Here is a 22322-nt window from a genome sequence, read left to right on the forward strand (position 1 = left end):
ATATGACCAATCCTTCCCGAAAGGGTTAAGGAGATCATATATTATCAAATTTATTGTTATGCTATCAACGGATGCCATCTAATCTTAGAGAACGTCCATATATTGCGTCACGCTTCTAGTGGGAGGTAGACGGTTTCTAGAAGTGTGACCTAGACACCATTGACAGTATAATGAAAAAATAAAACGACTTGTGCTAAATAAATTTTAATCCAAATGAGCTAAAATTTTCAGAGGACACTTAGAACATGATAAAAAACCAGATGAGTGCTGTGGAGCAAAATCGATTTTTTGAACCACCATAGTGACCACTCATATCAATTCTTCGGAGATTTCATACAAAAAGCGGGACAATGAAAAGAGGAGGGATTGAAAATGGTCAATTTTTGCATGTCATAATTTATGGACGTTCCCTTGATGCACTCCTTACTTGCCAGGATCCTCAACTAGCCACCATGATCGATATAAATTTCATATGTATAATAGCTTTGGTCCCTTTTCACTAACCCTTGCCTCCGACTAGCATGTTCACGTGGTTTATGGACAATCCCTTAGCATCCAAAAATGTTAGAACTTGAAAATCTTACATTTCCTAAAAATACATCATTTTTAATGTGCCGAGATATGATTTTGTCAACTGAAACTTACGGACCGTGTTAATAAAAACGGAACAGATATACAAGTCCGAGTTTCCACAGAAAAAAACTTCTGAATTGCCAAGCAAAATTTTTCTTAATTGTCATGGAAAATACTTTCGAATGTCCATGGAAAAAAATGTCTGAATATCCGCGGAAAATTCCCCCGGGGAAAATTATTTCAATTTTCTCCGGAAATACTTCTGAAACTCCACGCAAAACTCTACCGATCCTCCACGGAAAATTGTTTTGAATTTCCAAGAAAAAATAATTTTAATTGCCATGGAAAATTCTTCTGTATTTGAGCTATCAAGGAATATTATTTAAAAAATATACGGAAAAAACTTCTGAATTTCCAAGCAAAATTCTTTCGAATTTCCATGAAAAATTCATCAGACTTTCCAGGAAAAAATGTTCCATATTTCCACAAGAAATACCTTCGAATTTCCACGAAAAATTGTGAGTATATGATTAAACGTATCTCATATAGGACGTAAAACTTTCGCGAGATCTTTATGATCAGTTCTGTTTTGTGCAGTCGGAAAGTAATTCATTCAGTGCAGTACGAATGAATATACAACAGTGCGCGATCAAACGTGTTTCGTATCGGACGTAGAACTTTAGCGAGATCCGAGTGACTAGTTCTGTTTCGTGTGGTGGGAAAGTAAATCAATCAGTGCGGTCAATCAAACGTGTTTCGTATCGGACGCAGAATTTTCGCGAGATCCGGATGATTAACTCTGTTCTGTGCGATAAAAAAGTAATCAATCAGTGCGGCCGCTAAGTAAAACAATTACTGCGTGATTAAACGTGTTTCGTACGTGTACCCAGAACTTTCACGGGATTCGAGTTATTAGTTCTGTTTCGATCGATCAAAAACCAAATCAATCAGTGCGTGATCAAACGTGTTCCGTATAGGACGCAGAACTTTCGCAAGATCCGGGTGATTAATTCTGTTTTGTGCGATCGGAATCAGGAATCAGTGCAGTCGAAAGGTAAACCAATAACGCAAAACTTTTCCAAGATTCGAGTGGCTGATTTTGTTTTGTGCAGTCGGAAAGTAAATCAATCAATGTGTTTCGTATCAGACGTGAAACTTTCGCAAGATCCGGGTTCTAATGTGTTCTGTGCGGTCAGAAAGTAAACCAATCAGTGCTATCCATCAGTGCGTGATTAAACGTGTTTCGCATCGGATATAGAACATTCGCGAAATCCAGATGTTAAGCTCTGTTTTGTGCGGTCGGAAAGTTAATCAATCACAGCGCGTTCGATCGTGTTTTGAGTGCGCGTTTGTTTATGTTTTCTATCCGACGCAGAACGATCACGCGGTCCTCGAAACGCTCGGAATATATGACAAAAAAAAAAGATGTTGACGATGTTCTAATAGCAAAACACGTCTTTTGAAAAGCCACAAAAGTCTTCAGAAAGTGACATTTGTGCAAAATAAAAAATGAAATGAGCAAATCAAAAATATTGTTTTTTGAGGGACACCCTAATCTTAAATCTAATCTAATCTCATACATGCGTGGCCAATACTTGAAAGCAACCTGGAAAATGACGCACAATGGGATCATCTTGAAAATAGACGATCGAAAATGTTTTGACCCCCTAAACGGCATTTTTTCGCCACGGTGTCTTCCTAGGGTAGTCTCATACTTTTCCCTTGCATCAGCAGGAATAGAAATTTCAAGGGTCAATTTACTTGAATACCCGAGCAAAAAATTAATTTTATGAGAAAAATTTTTAGAGGGTCGATGTCTTCAGCAAAGTTGTAGAGAATGTTATTTTGAACTTCTTTGCTGAATAAACCTTATACTTTGGACTAACATTTGTGAGAGAAATCGGTTCAATTTGGTAAACTAACCTCAAAATCGGGTTTTTAGGTTTTCCATGTTTTATAATGATATTAGGTCAAATAGGTACTATTTTATTCAAAGTTTATTTTTTGAATTAGTACTTCTTGGCACCTAAATTTTTAAAAGTTTGTTAGCCCATTATGTCTAGAATGAGGTAGGGGATAAATAATTATCGGGTCTCATAAGGCACATTTCATCCAATAGGTATTTTTAAATGTCTCCAAAATTATGGAGCACAAACTGTTTTGTGAACTATCCAAGCAAGATCAAGGAAATCGTAAGATGTCCTATTTTTTCTTGAAAGAAGCACTCTTAAGCTTTTATTTCATAATAATAGATTGAAAATCGGTTCAGCAGTTCAAAAGTTATGGATTTTTGACAAAAGTAAATTTTTGATAATGGTAATACTGTTTCAAAATTATTCACCCTAATGGCCAAACAATAAAACAACGGATCTATTAATTTTCGTAGAGGAATAATTCAACAATTCAACCAAATTTTGCAAAACTCTGGAAGGTCGTAAATCGGTTTCACCTGATATTGCTGTACGTGTACCTGCATTACGATATACCATCTCTATAAAAACGATATTTTCGAATATTTACTTTTGTCAACAATCCAAACGCTTGAACTACTGAACCGATTTTCAATCTATTATTATGAAATGAAAGCATCAGAATTCTACTTTGAAGAAAAAATACGAGATCTTATAATTTATTCGATTTTGCTTGGCTACTTCACGAAACAGTTTGATTTCCTTGATTTTTGAGACATTTAAAAATACCAATTGAATGAAATGTGCTAACGAAATGGGCTAACAAATTATTATAAATTTAGGTGCCAAGAAGTGCCAATTGAAAAAATAAACATTGAATAAAATGGCACCTATTTGACCTAATAATCATTATATCATCACATATTCTCATTGTATATTGCTGAAGTCTCCTTAAATTGCTATATTTTACTTAGATATACAAGTTCACAGAACATACTGAGTTGATTAATTGAAACTAAAACATGGGAAACCTAAACCCGATTTTGAGGTTAGTTTACCAAATTGAACCGATTTCTCCTACAAATGTTAGTCCAAAGTATAAGGTTTATTCAGCAAAGAAGTTCAAAATAACATACTCTACAACTTTGCTGAAGACATCAACCCTCTAAAAAAATTCTCAGTAAATTAATTTTTTGCTCGGGTATTCCAGTAAATTTACCCTTGAAATTTCTATTCCTGCTGATGCAGGGAAAAAATATGAGACTACCTTAGGAAGACACCGTGGCGAAAAAATGCCGTTTAGGGGGTCAACACATTTTCGATCGTCTATTTTCAGGAGGATCCCATTGTGTGACGGTTTCTGAATTCCGTCATTTTTCTTTCCATATGGCCAGGCCAACTACGCAGTATGTACCGCAGAGATGACTCCTAGATATTGAGCGACTTCAGGAATACCTAAAGTCACTCAATAGCTTGGAATCGAGGGGAAAGGAAGAAAGCGTGGACCTCCCGTACCAAACGCTTCCAATAATATAGATACCTAATACTATATGATAAAAATCGTGTACATGTTTTTTGTATGATGTATATGAGCGTGTATGTGTGTATATGAGTGTGTATGTGTGTTTATATGTCTACACTGATAGACAAAAGTATTCGTCATGTTTTAATAGAGCTACTATGAAAACATGACGAACACTCATGTCCATCAGTATATGTATGTATTTGTGTATATGTATGTGTGTATAATGTGAATGTGTTTGTGCGTTTGTGTGAGTGCGTGCGTGTTAAATTTACGGATCATCAAAACCTTACCTCTCCTCAATAAATGTGACGCTGAACATGTTTGAGCATTTATATAGCCGTGATCGCAATATTAGCAAGGGCATTGCTCTTGATAACAATCAGCCCTTGCAAGCACAAACATGCGCACGTCTTCTGGATCTGCAGCACTTATTTATACACTACATTTGAGGGACACCCTAATCTTAATGAATAAAATTGCTCTTATCAAGTGAGCTTAACAGCTACAGGAAAAGTTTATATAGCAAAGTTGATTGGAAAAAGCTGCGCTACAATTTTGTAGAACCGTTTATGTCAATATTTCGCAAAATAAAAAGATATTTTGTTTACATTTTTATAAAATGACCCACCCTTTTTTCCGATAACTTCATAATAAGGGCGCAAGTATCCAGAACAACTTTGTAGAAAGATTTTTTTTTCTTAAAAGTATAGTTTAGGCCGAAAATGCATCTTTTCTCGTTAATCTTGCAATGATAATGATGAAAATGATAAAACTTATAAAAAGTGTTAATGCTGTAGATTCTTTATTTTTCATTTGTCACAAATGTCAAGGCGCAAGTTTTGCTATAAAAACATCGTCTATATCTTTTTCCGTTGTCGAGTTACATAAATTTATTTTTTTTTAAATATGACATTAGTGAAATTGATAAAACTTGAGCTAAAAACATAATATGTCTCCAATTTTTCTACATAATAAAGAATATGAGTTGCTCTTTTAAATGCCATGTAAACATATTTTTTTGGTCTGCCTTAAACTTAGATATCAATTTTTGAAAAAAACGTAATTTTGGCAGAAAAATTAAAATAACTTTTGATCGGCAAAAGATATTGAGCATATTTACCCATCCAAAGGTGCATTTTTTTAGCTCTGAAAGTCACCCGAGGACGACATTTCCGAAAAATCGAAAACAGAAAGTAGATCAAAAATACTTTTTTTAAGGGACACCCTAATCCAAGTAGGTAAGGTTGTTCTAAATCAGCCAACTTAAGAGGTACAGAAAACGTTTTTTAGCACAATTTATTGGAATAAGCTGCGCTACAACTTTGTGCAACATTACATGTCAGTACTCGGTGTTTTTTTTATATAATAGGCCACCCTACCTTTTGATAGCACCATAATTATGGCCTTACTTTCTTAATTTTGTAGGACAACACTTTTTTTTCTGCAAAACATAGTTTTGCCGTAAAATGCATCTTTCCGCGTTAATCTGTATCCTGGAGCATAGTGCAATATTCCACGGAAAATACTTCAGAATTTCTAAATAAAATTCCTCAAACTTTACACGGAACACTCTTCCGACTTTCCAAGAAAAGTGAAATGTGAAATTATTTTAAATTTCAACAGAAAATTGTTCTGAAAGAAAAAATCTTCCAAATTTTCACGATTTTTATCAAGTTTCCAACTTCCATGAGAAATTCTTTCGAGTTCCCACAAAAAAATCTTCTGAATTTCTCCGGAAAGCTCTTCCGAAATTCTACTCAGAACTGCTCCGAATTTCAACGGAAAATCCTTTTAAATTTCAAACCTTCAGATTTCCCAGTATTTTTTTTTCGAGTTTTCACAGAAAACTATACTTAAATTCTACGGAAAATTATTTCGAATCCAGAAAAATATATAAAGCTCTTTTAGTGGAATGTATTCAACCGTCTAAGAGGAATTAAGTACTGTCCATTTAATTCCACCAGTTAACTGGTGGAATTAAATGGACAGTACTTAATTCGTCTTAGACGTATTTCGAATCACCACGTGAAAATCCTCCGAAATTTCCATAGTATATTCATCTAAATTTCCTAGAGGAAATCATACCATTCTTCTGCATCTCCATGGAAAATTCTTTAGAATTTTCACGAAAGTTCTTCTAAATTTCCTCGCGAAATTCGTTTGATTCTTCGGAAATACGGAGGAAAATTCTTTGCCGTGTTATCTTCTTAATTTTTCTACTAATTTACTATTTGAATTGTTATTAATTTACTATGGATTGGTTCGTTGTCCCACTGAAGAAACGTGAGATCTTCCTATAGAATATTTAAAGCTTCGCGGGCGATGACTCAGCGCACACCTTTAATTCCGATTCTTTATAGTATTTTTTTCAGTCATAAAAAAATAACCTAAGAAATATATGCCTCATTCTTGATTTTTTTTTTTTCAGTATATGAATTTGAGAGCATTGGGGAGCATAGAACGGGTTAGGGAACAACTACGTGTAATAGCATCTGTTCAACTCACCAGACTTTGGCGTTCCAGTGGTGTGCTGGTTGAAATGCGTCTGTGTGGGGTGGAACTGCTGGTGGCCTTGTTGTTGCGGCTGCTGCTGCTGCTGTTGCTGTTGCTTGTGATCTCGCTGCTGCTGCTGTTGCTGTTGCTGATTATGGTGGTGATGCTGATGAGAGCTTCCTGCTACGGCTGAGTTTAGCAAAGTGGTAAATAGCAAGGGATCGGAGGAACATATAAAGCACCGTTAGTATTGGGAAACCATGTGTGGCAGATTGTGCGCACTTAGATATGGGAGGCATATTCTGTCGTTATTATTGATGTATGTAGGTTGGTAGCTCATATTAAGTTATGAATGGAAAGGAAAGAAAATCAAGGCTTCACGTTAGAATGGTAGATAGTGAGATGTTTGAAAACGTTTTTGACGTTTCTTGATCGATCGATATGAAGTTCAACACAAACATTCGTGCAGATTTGGAGAAAAAGTATCCGTGTTTTACATAGACGTGTACAACAAAAAACAAAAACTATTGGAAAAGAAACGGAGAAAAATTCCAAACTAAAACAAAACTTTGTTTGAACCTATAAAATTAAAACCAAAACCAAAAAAAAAACTTTACACTTACGTTGACTATCAGTTTCATCATTTCTAGCTCTCTGTGCTGCTTTCGAGAGGCTTTTTCTCTTCGACGGCGAATGCTTAAGCGCTGCGTTTTTTGGCGGTATTCAATAATGCGCGGCAGATTAGGAATGATTAACGTTAACCGATGATTCGAAAATATTTGTATTTGGGGATTTAATCGAATGATGGCGTGCGGTGATTGGTGCGGTGGTTGGAGGCAGTTCATACGGTTTCAGGGTGAACGGGATCGTAAAATAAAAAGAGAGAAAAAAGAAAAGAAAAAAACACATACAATTGGAAGACCTTCGTTAAAATTCGGAATGAGGATAAAAAATTTAATCAATTTATACACTTAAGGAAAAATAATATTTAGCTCTATCCGAGCTGTTCGTAATAAAAATGAAGTCCTCGTTTTGTCTAATCGTTAGATACTACAAGCAAAAAATTGAGGGCTAAATAAAATAACTCGTAATGTAAAAAAGTTTTACATTGTTAAAGATTCGGTAGTCTACCAAAAATACACAAAACAAACTCACTAAAATATAATCAAAAGCACGCAATGTATCAGCATATTTCAACTTATAATTCAACCCGAAGGAAACAAAACTAGTAGAAAACATGCTGAATTCAAACCAAAATTTTCAGCGAAAATATAGGACCAAATGCTTTCATAAGCAACCACCTCCAGCAGCTAGGGACGGAAAAAGCAACTGAGATGCATAACTATGTGACAGTTTAGAAAATTGTGTAGGTTACTGCAAAAAAAACTCAATGAGAATGTGGCCAAAAGGTGCACGGTCCACTGTACAGATTTTAAGCACTCTTTCTGTCGAAATATCCTCCGTTTTGCACACATTGTTCTCTCCGTTTGCAGCCAAATATTTACACAATCGTCTCCCTGAGGAACTCACAGACACGTTCCACAATCTAGAGCATAATAACTTAAAGTATCCGGCAGCAGCACCAGCGTCACTATCCTAGAAAAATAATAATATCGCTAACAATCCTAAGGATCTTCGAACGCATGTCTAAGGAAACCGTGTCACTAACTTGTTGTAAGGATTTCTTAACCAAGTTCTAAAGCAAATCAGATTTGAAACTTCAACAAAAGTCGAAAATTAAAATCGTATGGTACAAACCCAATCGTAGATAGTGTAGCAATCAACCATTTCGCAAACTAGGTTATATTACAGTTGAAACTAGTAGAAGTCAAACCGAAAGGTTCAAAACGCTGCACACTGGGAACACCCGATGTCAAGGGTGGAAAAAAATGATAACTTTATTTACAAACAACTTGCAGAAGAGATCGAGGGCTTATTCGAAAGGTAACCTTTTTTCAGTGAGTGCTGCATGCTGTTTCATGAACGTGGAACCCTTCTGTATGTAGTTATTGAGCTCGTTTTGTCCCAATGTCCCATATATCACGCGTTTTCATATTTTTTATTTGTTTTTAATTTTATCATTAAGACATTTTTCTAATCTTGTGTTTTTCTCTTCAATGTGGATATCCTTCTATTTAATTAATATTACAACATGATTTCCTAACTCAAAATCATTGAGCTATATTATTTCATAGGTGTATTAGGGCAAAAGGTAGAAAAAAGAATATCTTCCATCACCTTTTATCTATGATTACATCAAGACTCATATTCTTGTCTAGCAGTACTATCGGGTATGGTTTGGAAACGATTGGCATCGGTGCTTGTTGAATACAGAATACTTAGAACAATATTTTTAGAATTAAATATTTTAGAACAATCTCTTAAAGATAAAATTACAAAAAATATGATAACTCGCGTGATATAAAGGACATTAGGGCAAAACGAACTCAATAACTACATACAGAACTGGTCCACGTCCATAAAATAACACTCGCTAAATTCACTGGAAAATCCCCTTTCGAATGAGCCCTTGATTTCCTCTGTAAGTAAAGAAAGTTATCCTTTGAAATCGGTTTTCCCCTGGGTATGCTGGTTTTGTAACAGAAGAGCGAGCGAGAGATAGCAAGTCACACGGTTCACACAAAGCTAGAATAAGTCATTTGCTGAAGAAGAATACTCAGAATAGGTCAAGCAGTAGAAAATTAAAACAAACAACAAAAGAAGCAATGGGCAATCGCATAAAACTATATAGATTGCAGGCGCATTAGTATAGAAGTACTATGAAGGAAAGCATTACGGCAGACGGGAAAATAGGAAAGTGACATTGCAAGTCAAACAGCAGACGAACAGGCAGATTATAGGCGAGCGTTTTTTTTGTTTTGTTTTGTAGAACAAGGAGTTTGGTTAGATTACCTATGTAACTGGTGACCAAGGTGCGAAATTTTCTATGATTGCCTTTGATCTCGGGAAGATCCACTGGGTTTGAGCAAGTGGCGCAAATTTATGTACAAAGAATTAAATGGTTGACATTTTGTTTTTTTTTGTATATTAGATCAATAGATTTTTTTTGTACAAGTTCGTTTAGTCATTTCGTATTGCAGCGTGTATGCAAAGAGAAAAAGAGAAAGAGAGAAAAGACGCTTTATAAAAAGATCGATATTATAGAATAAACATTTCGATTCTGGTTATTTTTAACTCAAGTGGTAATTTATATAAAAATGCCATATTTTTCATATTTGAAGCTAAAAATTATCAGCATGAATAAACATAGGTTTGGTTTTCTTACTTTACAATTTAACTTGCGAATGAATTGATCGAATTGCAGAACTTTTTTTTACCCAACTCGACTTTTCAGGCGATTATAGGGAAAGTTGCAAAATTTAATTGGGAAAGTTATAAAAACGAAACAATTCCAAGCATTTTTACACCAGTACTGACCGGTGTAACCTGTTTCCAAATTGCCGTTTCGATGGCAAACCATTTCATGACTCAACAACTTATGAAAAGATGTTTCCGAAACAATTCATAGAAGTGTGATACCCATATTACCAGGGATTTTTTATAACGATTGTGTGGCCACTTTAGGACCAATGGAAACATGTTTCAGGGTAATCGTTCCGGTGGCAAATCATCCTATGACAAGGCCCCATATGACCGTTCACTGGAACAACATTTCCGAGATGAAATCATCGGATAATCCTTTAATATTGATAAGTAACATATTATACGAAACCCGTCACTCAGGATACAAGACATTTTCATTTGGTTTATATCTCTAGCCTTGTAAATCCGGAATCCCGGTGGCCATACACTAATTACGTAATACATTTTTAAGAGGTTTTCAATCCTCTCCACCCTTAATTAAACATTTTTTATAGAGAGATTGTATGAGTATGACAGATCCTCCCCTCCCCCTATAAGTGTTTACGTAATAAGTGTACGGCCTCTGTTCGGTTCATTGCCGACACTATCAGCGGAGCAAAGGGACTGCATTGGATCACACCTCATTAGGAATAGGCTCAACTGCTTATGAAACACTTTATTTCTTCTATTGTGCTAAATTACACTTCACTGTCGACCGAAACGCGGGATAAAAGAATGACCGCTTTGCTATTGATAATGCTTACGATGTGAGGAGGAAGAATTTTCTAGCAGCTAGTCGCCATGAATAGAAGAATCTAGAATGGTCTTGACTGGTCTTCTGGTTGGTTGTTATCGACAATTAGAATAACGGTTCCGACTTCAATGTCACATGACCACTTTCTCCAGAAAGGATCCCTTAGCTGATTCGGGTACTGCGGAACGTTCAAATGTGATGGTTTCGTGACTGCATTAGATATGCTGACCTCTTTGGTTTTGCATCGTTTGACGTTGACGTTGCATACAGTGAGCGTGAATGAACTATTGCTTCGATGTTGATTAACACTGCAGCAAACTGCTCGAGCGTTAAAGTACTGTTGCCCAGAGTTTGGGTCAGATGTCGCCAAAGTTGAGCACCTTTGCGAACGAGAAAGGCACCAGTCGTCAGGTCCGACACCAGTTCCAGATTTCCAGTTAGGGGCACGCAAACAACGGTACATTTTCTTAGGCTTGTGCTTGCCCTCTTTCACCAGTACCGGTCCTACATAATCCACATCAGTGAGCTCAAACGATGCAGTAACGCCTGGTTCATATGGAATTCCCATCAGCAGCAGTTGGATGCTCCAAGGCTTCGTACTGAAACACTTGACACAATTGTAAATAACCATTCGTATAACAGACCCCGCATTCGTCGGCCTAAATTTTTGACAAAGGGCCGCCAGCAGTCCTGTACGTGTCTTTCGTGGAGTCGTTCTTTGTGATACTTTCTAATTAGCATCCCCGTGATACGATGTTAATGAGGCAGCATTAACTGGTGCCTCCGACTCGCATTAATCCTTCATTGCCGATAAAACTTCAGGCTTCAGCAACTCACCTCGATTTCATCTCAAAGCATGATTTGCTGAAAAACTCAAACAATGGCGGGTATACCTTCTTGCATGACCTGGACGATTAGAACGTATATACGTTCGTGTTTTTTTATTCTTAGGCGTGTGAATCAAGCGCATGAAACGAAATACGTGCGTCAAATCACGCTGCACCTTGTTAAAGGAACTGAACCGCTAGAAGATAGATTTATATAGTTTCGTCACAGCTGGACTGTGTCTTGTCGGACAATTATTGATGTTACTACCCTAGAGAAATGTGTAGAAATACAGTGGAGATAAGCTATGAAGCGAATAGAAAAGGGAGTTGATCTACAGACTCGAATTTACTCGTTCCTTCGTCGGTTAAAGTTTGAAGTTTTTTTTTTTTTTTGTAAATTATTTTGAGCTTTCTAGTGGAATGTCAGAGAAACAAGAAACCCCTCTGAACCAAGGAGTTTCCTGGGATTAATCACCCACATAGATTGTTTTATGCCAAACTTAGTGGCTAAGACGGATGAACTCAGACAAGTACTAAAACAGGGTACTTATTTCCAGTGGAATGAAACCCACCGGCAAGCTTTCAACGACAACAAGGACGCAGGTTGCCTAGTAGGGTACCGTGGGACATCGAAATCCGTACACTTAACTGCCCATAAATTCATAACGGTCCCACGTTTGCTTGATTTCCTATCTACATGGGACTGTTATAAATTTATGGGCAGTTAAGCACCTTAGTATATGAAAAGTCATTAGAAAATAGGAATCGAATGTAAATAAAACGTTTGTCACTGACACTGGAGCATGAAGGCTTCTAGTTTAGAAGTGTTTCACATTTACTCATTAAAAACTACGAAAAACATGATAAAATAATGGATAATATCTACTACTCCTGACTCGAAATCCATCCACGGTGGTCAAAGGATCAAAATCCGTACAGCTATTATTTAACTAAATATTTAAATTGAAGCAGTCTGATTGACTAAACTACCACTGTAAATAGTTCGATACGCACCTTGAGAAGCGATCCCTTCGATTTGTATTCCGCTTAGCTTATGTAATGATTCGCAATTGGCAATTAAAACATCGTTACTTTTGGTGTAATTATGCTCTATCCCAGCGGTTCTCAACCTGGGGTACATGTACCCCTGGGGTACCTTTGCCGGGCCCCAGGGGGTACCTCGGACAAAAATACATAATGGCGGATTTTAATCAATTTCAATCAAAACTTTTTTTTTAAATATGCATGGCGATCAGTAACTTAAATACTATTGAAATCTTCTCTTCACAACCACCTTAGTGGATGAAGGGCTGTGGGATAAAAGATCAAAAGGACAGAATGACGAATGAACAAATTTTTGAAATCTTCTATGCAATCTACCTGATCGAATCAGAATGTTGAATGACATGTTAAGAATATGCTTTTGAATTAAAATTTAGAGCCTACACGTTCGGAAGCCTCAATTTGAGAGACATGAAGTTTTTTTTTCGAAAAGCTCAGTTGCTTCGTTGCAACAGGATTGGAAGCATCCTTCTACGCTTTTCGAAAGCCTTCTAAGTCACTCGGAGGACTACTTTCAAGAGGATCGGAGTACTCCTTTCAAGAGGCTTGGAAGCCTCCTTTCAAAAGGTTCGAAAACCTACTTTCTAGAGGTTCAGAGGCCCGAAAGCCCACTTTTAAGAAGCTAGGAAGCCTTCTTTCAAAACCCTCGGAAGCCTCTTTTTAAGAAGCTCGGAAACTCTTTCAGGAGGCTGGGAAGCCTACTTTCAATAAGCTCGGAAACCTCTTCTCAAGTGGTTCGGAAGCCGCCTTTCGACAGGCCCGGAAGCCTCCTTTCAAGAGGCCCGGAAGCCTCCTTTCAAGATGCCCGGAAGCTTCCTTTCAAGAGGCTCGGAAGCCTCCTTTCAAGAAGCCCGGAAGCTTCCTTACAAAAGGCCTGGAAACCTCCCTACAAGATGCCCGGAAGCCACCTTACAAGAGACCCGGAAGCCTCCTTTCAAGAAGCCCAGAAGCCCCCTTTCAAGAAGCCCGGAAGCTTCCTTACAAAAGGCCTGGAAACCTCCCTACAAGATGCCCGGAAGCCTCCTTACAAGAGGCCCGGAAGCCACCTTACAAGAGACCCGGAAGCCTCCTTTGAAGAGGCCTGGAAGCCTCCTTTCAAGATGCTCGGAAGCTGCCTTTCAAGAGGACCGGAAGCCTCCTTTAAAGAGGCCCGGAAGCCTCCTTTAAAGAGGCTCGGAAGCCTCCTTACAAGAGGCCCGGAAGCCTCCTTACAAGGGGCCTCAAAGCCTCCTTTCCAAAGGCCTTTTCAAGAGGCCCGGGAGCCTCCTTTCAAGAGGCTCGGAAGCCTACTTCCAAAATGCCCGAAAGCGTTCTTTCAGAGGTCCAGAAGCCTCCATTCGAGAGCCTCGTTACAAAAGACCTGGAAACCTCCTTACAAGATACCCGGAAGTATTCTTTAAAGAGAGCCGGAAGCCTCCTTTCAAGAGGCCCGGAAGCCTCCTTTCAAGAGGCCCAGAAGCCTTCTTACAAGAGGCCAGGAAGCCTCCTTTCAAAAGGCACGGAAGCCTCCTTTCAAAATGCCTTTTCAAGAGCCCGGGAGCCTCCTTTTAAGATGCCCAGAAGCTTCCTTTCAAAAGGCTCGGAAGCTCACCCTCAAAATGCCCGGAAGCGTCCTTTCAGAGGCCCAGAAGTCTCCATTCAAGAGGCCCAGAAACCTTTTTTCGAGATGCTCGGAAGCCTTCCTGCAACGGGCTTGGAATTCATGCAAAACGCGAAAGGGTACCTCTCAAGAAAAAGGTTGAGAACCGCTGCTCTATCCGAAAACAAAATGGTGGCAAAAACTCCGCGTTTGGTGGGTGGCGATTTGTTTTTGATTTTTGCTGTTTTAATTTCAAAGCCTTCTTTCCATTTCTTTCCCCTAGAAGCTTACTGCCAAGTATCTGAACAGGATAACATAAATTATTTCTACATTAAGTACCTTTAACACCCTTTAATTCATTGATATCTCATGAGGTGGACGGATTTCGGTGCTGTACGGATTTCGGTCCCGCACGGTACTTAGGATTTTTTTTTGCCAGGCAAGATATGACGAAACTCATTGCCGAAGCAAGTCCAGAGCTAAACCCTTTTTACAGTCTCATTACAGCAAAATAAAGCCTCCCGAATTATTGCATTTGCTAACAAAGCGCTAACAGATCTAGAAAAGAAATATTTTCAGACCGAGCACTGGCATTAGCATGGCCAGTTGAGAAATTTCAACTGTATCTGTTGGCCAAAAAATTTCAACTAGTCACAGATTGCAAAGCCTTGAAATTTTTGTTTAGACGCCGCTCCAAACCGTGTCCAAGGATAGAACGTTTGGGAATACGTCTTCAATCATATACAGTCGCCTCTCCACATCTCGATATTGAAGGGACCATCGAGATAGGGAGAGATCGAGGAATGGAAGGAAAATTGAAATGGGTACTAGATCCAAAAAAGCTCGTTGCTATGGAAAACGACAACAAAACAAATGTTGTTTCCTGTTGTTGATATGTTTGTTATTGTTCAAAGATGGTCTAGTAGCCTACAAATTTGAACATATCGACATAAGAAGAGTGAATCCTGAACCAAATATGATCAGAACACATCGAGATAGAGAGATGTCGAGATAGGGAGGTTATCGAGATACAGAAGCCCAAATGTACGTAAATTGAAGGGACTAAGGAAACCATCAACATAGGGAGAGATATCGAGATATAGAACATCGAGATGTAGAGAGTCGACTGTAACTACGAAATCATCCATGAACCATCTAATCTAGCCGAAACCTTGTCGCGATTATTACAGTCGGAAGCAAAACCTTTTGATGACCGAGTGGACATGCATATTCATCAGTTTTTTTAGGCTGCTGAAGAATGTTTTGGAAACTGGCTTATGGACGGATAATGTGAAGATGTATAAGCCGATCAAGTCAGAGTTGCATGAATCAAAAGGGGTGATTATGAGAGGCGTTCGACTGTTGATTCCAGAGATATTACAAAAACAGGTCCTTGAATGTGCACCACGATGGACACCCAGGTATGAGCACTATGAAGCGACGACTAAGACAGAAGACATGGTGGCCTAAAATGGATGATCAATGCGAAAAGTACGTAAAACAGTGTAACCCATGCACATTAGTATCACTGGAGCCGATGCTGAGAACTAAAATGCCGGATAAAGCCTGGGCGGATGTGCAGTGGACTTTCTGGGAGCGGTCCCAAGTGGTCACAGTTTGTTGGTCATTGTTGGCTACTTCCGTAGTTTTGTGGATGTGTGGTGATGAAGAAGATGACTGCTGAGCTAACGATTAACGGAGTTAAGAAAGGCCGGTCCATTCCATCAAAGGTTGCAGTGTTTCAATAAACATGGCTTCAATCCCTGTGACGTGACACAATTGTCGTTGCCGAGCGAATGTCTTAGCACATCCGCCCTGAATTCTCATGGGCCACAAGTATACAAGTATGTCTGTCCCGACAGAAACAGTAGCTCTAGTGATACATAGGCGATGTACCAAACATTCAGGCTATTATCGTCTCTTTTTCTTCGTTTCGTTCTGCCAATCGAACTTTTATTTGTGTGATAGCCTACTATTTTAAAGTCGATTGTTTTTATTAGAAGAAACTCATTCAAATAATTCATGCTTTTATTCAGCATTTGCGATAATTATTCTAAGCAATCTGCTACTACCACAACAATGTCTACGGACAATCCAAAGGTATGTTGATCCAGGCCAATACTATTTGGGCTTCATACCACAGTCTCACTTCGTGGATCCAAAGCTTCAAGATTGGCGACTAGCTTAAAGAGCAATGAGGCGAGATAATTTCGTGCTATTTGGGATAAAACACTTCGCCTGTTCACTGCTACGTCGGATTCGGTTGACAGATCGCGCTTCGGGTCTCACAAAACTTTCTAATTGCCTCGTTGGCACCGGGATCGTTTCGGGAACATCAAAAAATACTTTTTCCGATTTGGTGCACCCGGGAAATCCGCCCATCTTCATCAGCTACTCGACATCATACCGTACTATTTTTGCAGCTTCGACTGGTTCAGCACTAGATAGAATGTCGTCCATATAAGTCATACAAAACATCCGCTTTTGGAAAATGTTCGATCTCATCACGGGCGAACTTTATGAGCGCGCACACTGCAAGGAATGAGGCAGCTGACGTTCCATAAGTTACATTGAATAGTTCCAGAACTCTCAACGCGTCCTTTGAGTTGTTTCACCAGAAGATTCGTTGGTATCGGGTCAGAGAAGGGTCAACATTTTCGATACGTTCGCAGTAATCACGATTGGGGGGGTCTGGAAGCGCAAGACGATAGTAAACAAGTCACTTTGACTGTTTACACCCATCATCAACACGTCGTTCAGGGATAATGCGTTCGTCTTCGCAGTAGTGTCGATCAGGATCAGGAATTCCACAACTAGTTTACGGTATCACGGAACTGCAACTGGACCACGAATCGTCCACTTTTCTCCCGATGAAAGGTTGTTTGAAAATGGTCCTCAAAATGCTGTCCCTCAGAGGTGATATTGGCTGGCTTTCATACATTGTTTCAATCCGTCAGTCAAGAATCTGTACGAATCCGTGTACGAACTGGCCACAACCCATCCAAATTGTGTTTCGCACAACACTGGCAGTCGATTAGATAGCTTTATCTGCCCTTCCTTCAAGACATCAAAAAATAGTTCATCTCCAGGGAATGTAAAATAACAACATTGCCAATGACAACAACATTGTCCTCTCTTGTAAATTTTGGGACAAACTCAACTCGCAATAAGCGTTTGTCCCAAACTGCAACAGAATAGGCCAATGATCGGCTGCCGCCTCTGTACTATGGATTCTGCTAGCAGGTTAATCTGGGATCAAGAATCCAATAAGGATTACACGTGATGCATCCTTTTATTCGCTGAAATGCTGCTTGAGCACGGCTGCTGATGGATTCTTCAACTGCCACAACAGATTGGTTCAAATTATGATGTTTCACTGGATTGGCAGGCTATGTCTCTACTATTTACGCTCAAAATGCACCAATGTGTGGTGCTTTTTTTGAGCACTTTTTGCCACATGATCTATCGCTGGAGCACCCTGAGCTACGATGGCCTGTCCTTAGGCAGTTGAAGCACAGGTTTGCCTATTTCAATTTGGCTTGTCGTCAATCCACAGTCATTTTCAGAATCAAAATCAACTTTCAAAGGATCATAGTTTCAATAGTCAATCATCGAAAGTGATCCGAACATATTGAATTAATAAGCAACTAATCAAAGGTATATTCAAAATAAGATTGATTTATTTTGGCGATAGCAGTCTTAGCAAATACTTTGTTGCTCCTACATCCGACGTTTCGATTAATTTATTTGATCTTCTGCAGAGTTAGGAGTTTGTATTTTTGTTCCTAACTCAAAAGGTTAAATAAATTAACCGGAAGAAATCAATCTTAATAGCAAAACCTCAGTCGTCAACCCTCAGATAATTTATATTCAAATACGCGACTTTTGAATCGATTGGATAATGTTAAGCATTTTCCAAACATGTCAAATGAGTGCGTGGCATTAATTTCCAAATGAAGCCTTAGATAGGAGTTACGAAACAAGTATTTCTTTTCAGTTGAAATATGTCGAAGCAGTAAAATGGTCATGGTTAGTAACACAAAATGCAATTCCCAGTAAAAAAAAACCTCTTCTGAGAAGACAAAACAGTCATATTCCGGTTTTAGTACAGACAAAAATTCAGGATTAGCGAATATGCACTATATTTTTCGAAATGTGGTAGAGGGATCATCCAAATCTTACTATGTCAAGTATTAATAGCTGTGGAATGTACTTATGCAGAATTAAATACATGAGGGTGGATCGAATAACAAAAATTTCAATCCGTAATTCCGCCGAGGGAGGAGCCTCATACTTACGGGATGGAATTTTCTTGAAGACGGTCTTCGCCATAAAGTCCTGAAAGCGTTGTGCATAAAAGGAAGGCCGGTGTACCGATACGGTATCCTACAAAATAACAAAGTCGGTTTTTCAAATGTGATCACTAAAATCGTAAAATGTAACATGGAAAACTTACACCATCGTGAATAATACTTTTCCACGTGTGTTCGAGTTTTTTCCTTAACCTATAGGACTGCAGGATGTCGATGATACCGATGAACAGTAGGAGTCGCTCACCCTTTTCGCTGCGCGCTGGAATACCACCCGGTCTGTCATTGAACGAGCGTTAATTAGTTAGTGATTTCCATGTAGTGCGATGTGTCAGTGGATACTTACGGTACATCATCCTCCTCGTCGATCGGTTCACTTTCGGCCTGAATACTCTCCATTGCAGTCGAATGCGCTACGAGCCGTTGTCGATTGATCGATCTATGGAATTGGAAGTTTGAAGATTGAAAAAAAGCAGAAGAAAACAATTACTGACTGATAAAAAAAAATAGAGAAAATCAAAGCAAATGATGTTGATGTTAATGATATCCAATATCTAACCTAAATAAGTCAATATTTTCAGATAATTATTAAAATACCAAAATTAACTGAAAGCAAGACATTGTCAGTCTGTCCAATTAACTGATTTGAATTATGTACTACAATATATCACTGGTTTAAGCAAGTAGCAATTTCCAAAACTACAAGCCATCGATCTATCATACATTCTGTGAATCCAGAACCGACGCTGTATCCGGGGAAGCCTACAAATTTGAGATTGGACAAACTTCACAATATTTATTCAAATATTGTCAACAGGTTTGGGTCGAAGTGCTTATTATATTCTTCCGTTCACCTGTACCACCCGTTTTTATTTGAAGATTCGAGAATGACATGTAGTGAATATAACGAAAAAAGACGAACCGTAAGCTTTCGCGATTCCTGCCAGTGACAGGGATTCCTACCTAATGAGCATTTTTCCGTACGTGGTGTTCCTGTACCGGGGAGGAGATTTCAAGAGAGGGTGACAAAAATGGAATGAAAGTTTAGTCGTCATTGTTCTTCGCCGTCCAGACTTGTCTAAAAGTTTGGAAAATTTAACGCTGCATTAAAAAAGCATAACCGTCACTACAACTAGAGAACAGCTAGAGGGGAAAAAACTCGCAATATTATATCGCTCCTCTTGGGATCAGGATTGGAGAACACGAACGGATTGTCCCAGGAACTAGAACAAGCCGTAGGACGTTGCGGTAGTTATTCCGACTAATTTTGGAACAAGGTAGAGGAGTTAACAAACCAAGGAACAAGACATCCATGTTTGCGGACAAGGTGCAAGTTGGAGGCTGTTTTGTGTGACTTGTAATGGATGTTGTTTATAACTGTGTAGCTCTGGCAGAAATGTTTGTATATACACTCACACGACGATGACCGTTGCAATGCACTGGATAATTCGTTAACGTCAACTTTATCGTGAATCATATTCAAATAGCGGTGCAAAGACAAACAAATAAATTGGAACGGCAATAACGCGGTTAATTCATAAACATCAACAAACTAAATAATAGTGGGAACAACAGAACTGACGTATATACAGAAGCAAAGTTGATACCAATGAAATAAACTGTAATGAAAAGTCTGGAATATTCTGATTTTTAAAGTACATCATATTAGAAATAAATGCCCAGTTCCGTTTTGACTGAAATCCCGAACAGACTCATATTCCGAACACTCATTTCATGGAGATTAATCTGAAACATTTCGTTACTATTGCATAAACAAACGAATTCTATCAGCAGTCTTACAGATCTTGGACATCATAATTGTCCAACAATGAGATAACGTTGAAATTATGCATTTTAGTGCATTTAATGTGGTGTTCGGAATTTGAATCAAAGTGTTCGGAATTTGAGACAATTTTTACTATGGGTGTTCGGCATTTGAGACAAAAATTGTCAGAATAAAATCATTAAGTATTGATAGTTGCGATCAATAAAATATGATTATCAAGCACTTATATGAAAGTTATTTTCTTGCTCTACCCGATGCGAACAATAGATGTATTGATATATTTTGATTAATTTGCCATAAAGACCTCCGAAGTTAAACATGTAATCGTAATATGAGCCATACTGTATCATCCGAAAGTTTATAAAAAGTCATTTAATCATCGTATAATGTTCTGTGGAATTGATCTTTAACATATCAACTGACTTTGTTGCAATTCTGAGCTCAATCGGGCATACGGAACTAATTTCCTAAACAAAAGAGTGACGGAGGTGTATTTTCCTATACATTTTGGCTGAAATCCCCATACAAACTTCAAATCAAATGCGCCAGCTTATGCAACAAGCGATTGAGCTGAATTTTTCAGAGATTGATTTTCTTACCTAAAGGCACAATCCTGGGGGGTGACAGTTCAAGACAAAATTTTCAAAACGACTTATCTGCTTTTGTAAACAAAGATTCAAACGGCAATTTGACGAACCTGATAGCTCTCCCACGCAAACCAACACCATCAATAGGTAGATGAAGGATTCCGCTACCTATTGATGGTGTTGGTTTGCATGGGAGAGCTATCAGATTCGTCAAATCGGCGTTTGAAGTTTTGTTTACAAAAGCAGATAAGTCGTTTTGAAAATTTTGCCTTGAATTCAACAACTTTTTTTTGGTTCAATCAAAGGTTATTGCCTATTTCCGGGGATTAAACCACCCGACTTGGACGTTAATTTACAATGTTATGAAAACTCATATGTATGTGGAAGATATTGATTTGGAAAATGTATTGGAGGTAACCACTTTCCCTTCGATGGGACTCGAACCCATGACCCTACAGTACGCTAGACTGGTACTTTAACCAACTAAGCTACGAAGGACCTCCGTCGGCCTTCGCAACCTAGCGGCTACTGAACGAGCTCGAGATTCCCAAATTGGACGCATAGTCAAATCACTCGCAATCCATTTCTCAAGCCAATACTTCCACATGTGTATTGTACACGTCCACATTAGAGGAGCGTGAGTATTTAGAATGTCTGGCGGCTATCAATATCTTCCACATAACGTACATATTCACATATGAGTTTTCATAACATTGTAAATTAACGTCCAAGTCGGGTGGTTTAATCCCCGGAAATAGGCAATTACCTTTGATTGAACTGAACTTGAGTTGCGTGCTCTTGCCTACGCAATGCGGTCGGGTCTGAGCTTGACGACCGACTGGCAAATAGCTTACACAACCTCACTTGATCAGTACCGTTGCTGATGAAGAATGTGTATAGCCGCCAGACATTCTAAATACTCACGCTCCTCTAATGTGGACGTGTACAATACACATGTGGAAGTATTGGCTTGAGAAATGGATTGCGAGTGATTTGACTATGCGTCCAATTTGGGAATCTCGAGCTCGTTCAGTAGCCGCTAGGTTGCGAAGGCCGACGGAGGTCCTTCGTAGCTTAGTTGGTTAAAGCACCAGTCTAGCGTACTGTAGGGTCATGGGTTCGAGTCCCATCGAAGGGAAAGTGGTTACCTCTAATACATTTTCCAAATCAATATCTTCCACATAACGTACATATTCACATATGAGTTTTCATAACATTGTAAACTTTTTTTTTCTCCCCATACAAGGTTGGGCCACTCTAATACTACATATATGGATCGAAAACTCATGTTAAAATTGATTTTAAAGTGGTATACTTTTTCGTGACGTTACAACGCATTGAAAAACCTGTTTTTGGAGCACCTAGTGTTGTAACGTTACGAATTCACGCGCGTTGTAACGTCACGCAGAAAATTGCATCCCAGAAAGCTATTTTCTTACACATATTCGGTGTTTATATATCTATTCGATCCGAAATTTTACAAGGATTCAGAATGTGTAATGATATGCATATGTTTACTGATGTTTTATGCAAGGTACTTCAAAAAATCATTT

At 38.5% G+C, this 22322-nt stretch overlaps 1 protein-coding gene across 17 annotated transcripts in view; it reads right to left on the reverse strand.

The window, feature by feature from the left end:
- The window catches only part of LOC134213259 (phosphatidylinositol 4-phosphate 5-kinase type-1 gamma), a 164941-nt gene that overhangs the window by 29595 nt on the left and 113024 nt on the right, over positions 1-22322 (reverse strand). For 13 of the 17 annotated variants that reach the window (XM_062692123.1, XM_062692119.1, XM_062692118.1 and 10 more), the window contains 6 exons: positions 18743-18835; positions 18543-18675; positions 18385-18472; positions 9415-9477; positions 7125-7205; positions 6514-6690 (listed from right to left, as the gene is read on the reverse strand). In XM_062692123.1, coding sequence (XP_062548107.1) covers positions 6514-6690; positions 7125-7205; positions 9415-9477; positions 18385-18472; positions 18543-18675; positions 18743-18835 — 635 coding nt within the window. The remainder of the gene's footprint in view (positions 1-6513; positions 6691-7124; positions 7206-9414; positions 9478-18384; positions 18473-18542; positions 18676-18742; positions 18836-22322) is intronic. The other 4 variants (XM_062692114.1, XM_062692121.1, XM_062692116.1 and 1 more) reach the window with 2 other exon arrangements.

Source organism: Armigeres subalbatus, chromosome 2, assembly GCF_024139115.2.
Source record: "Armigeres subalbatus isolate Guangzhou_Male chromosome 2, GZ_Asu_2, whole genome shotgun sequence".
Taxonomy (NCBI): Eukaryota; Metazoa; Arthropoda; class Insecta; order Diptera; family Culicidae; genus Armigeres; species Armigeres subalbatus.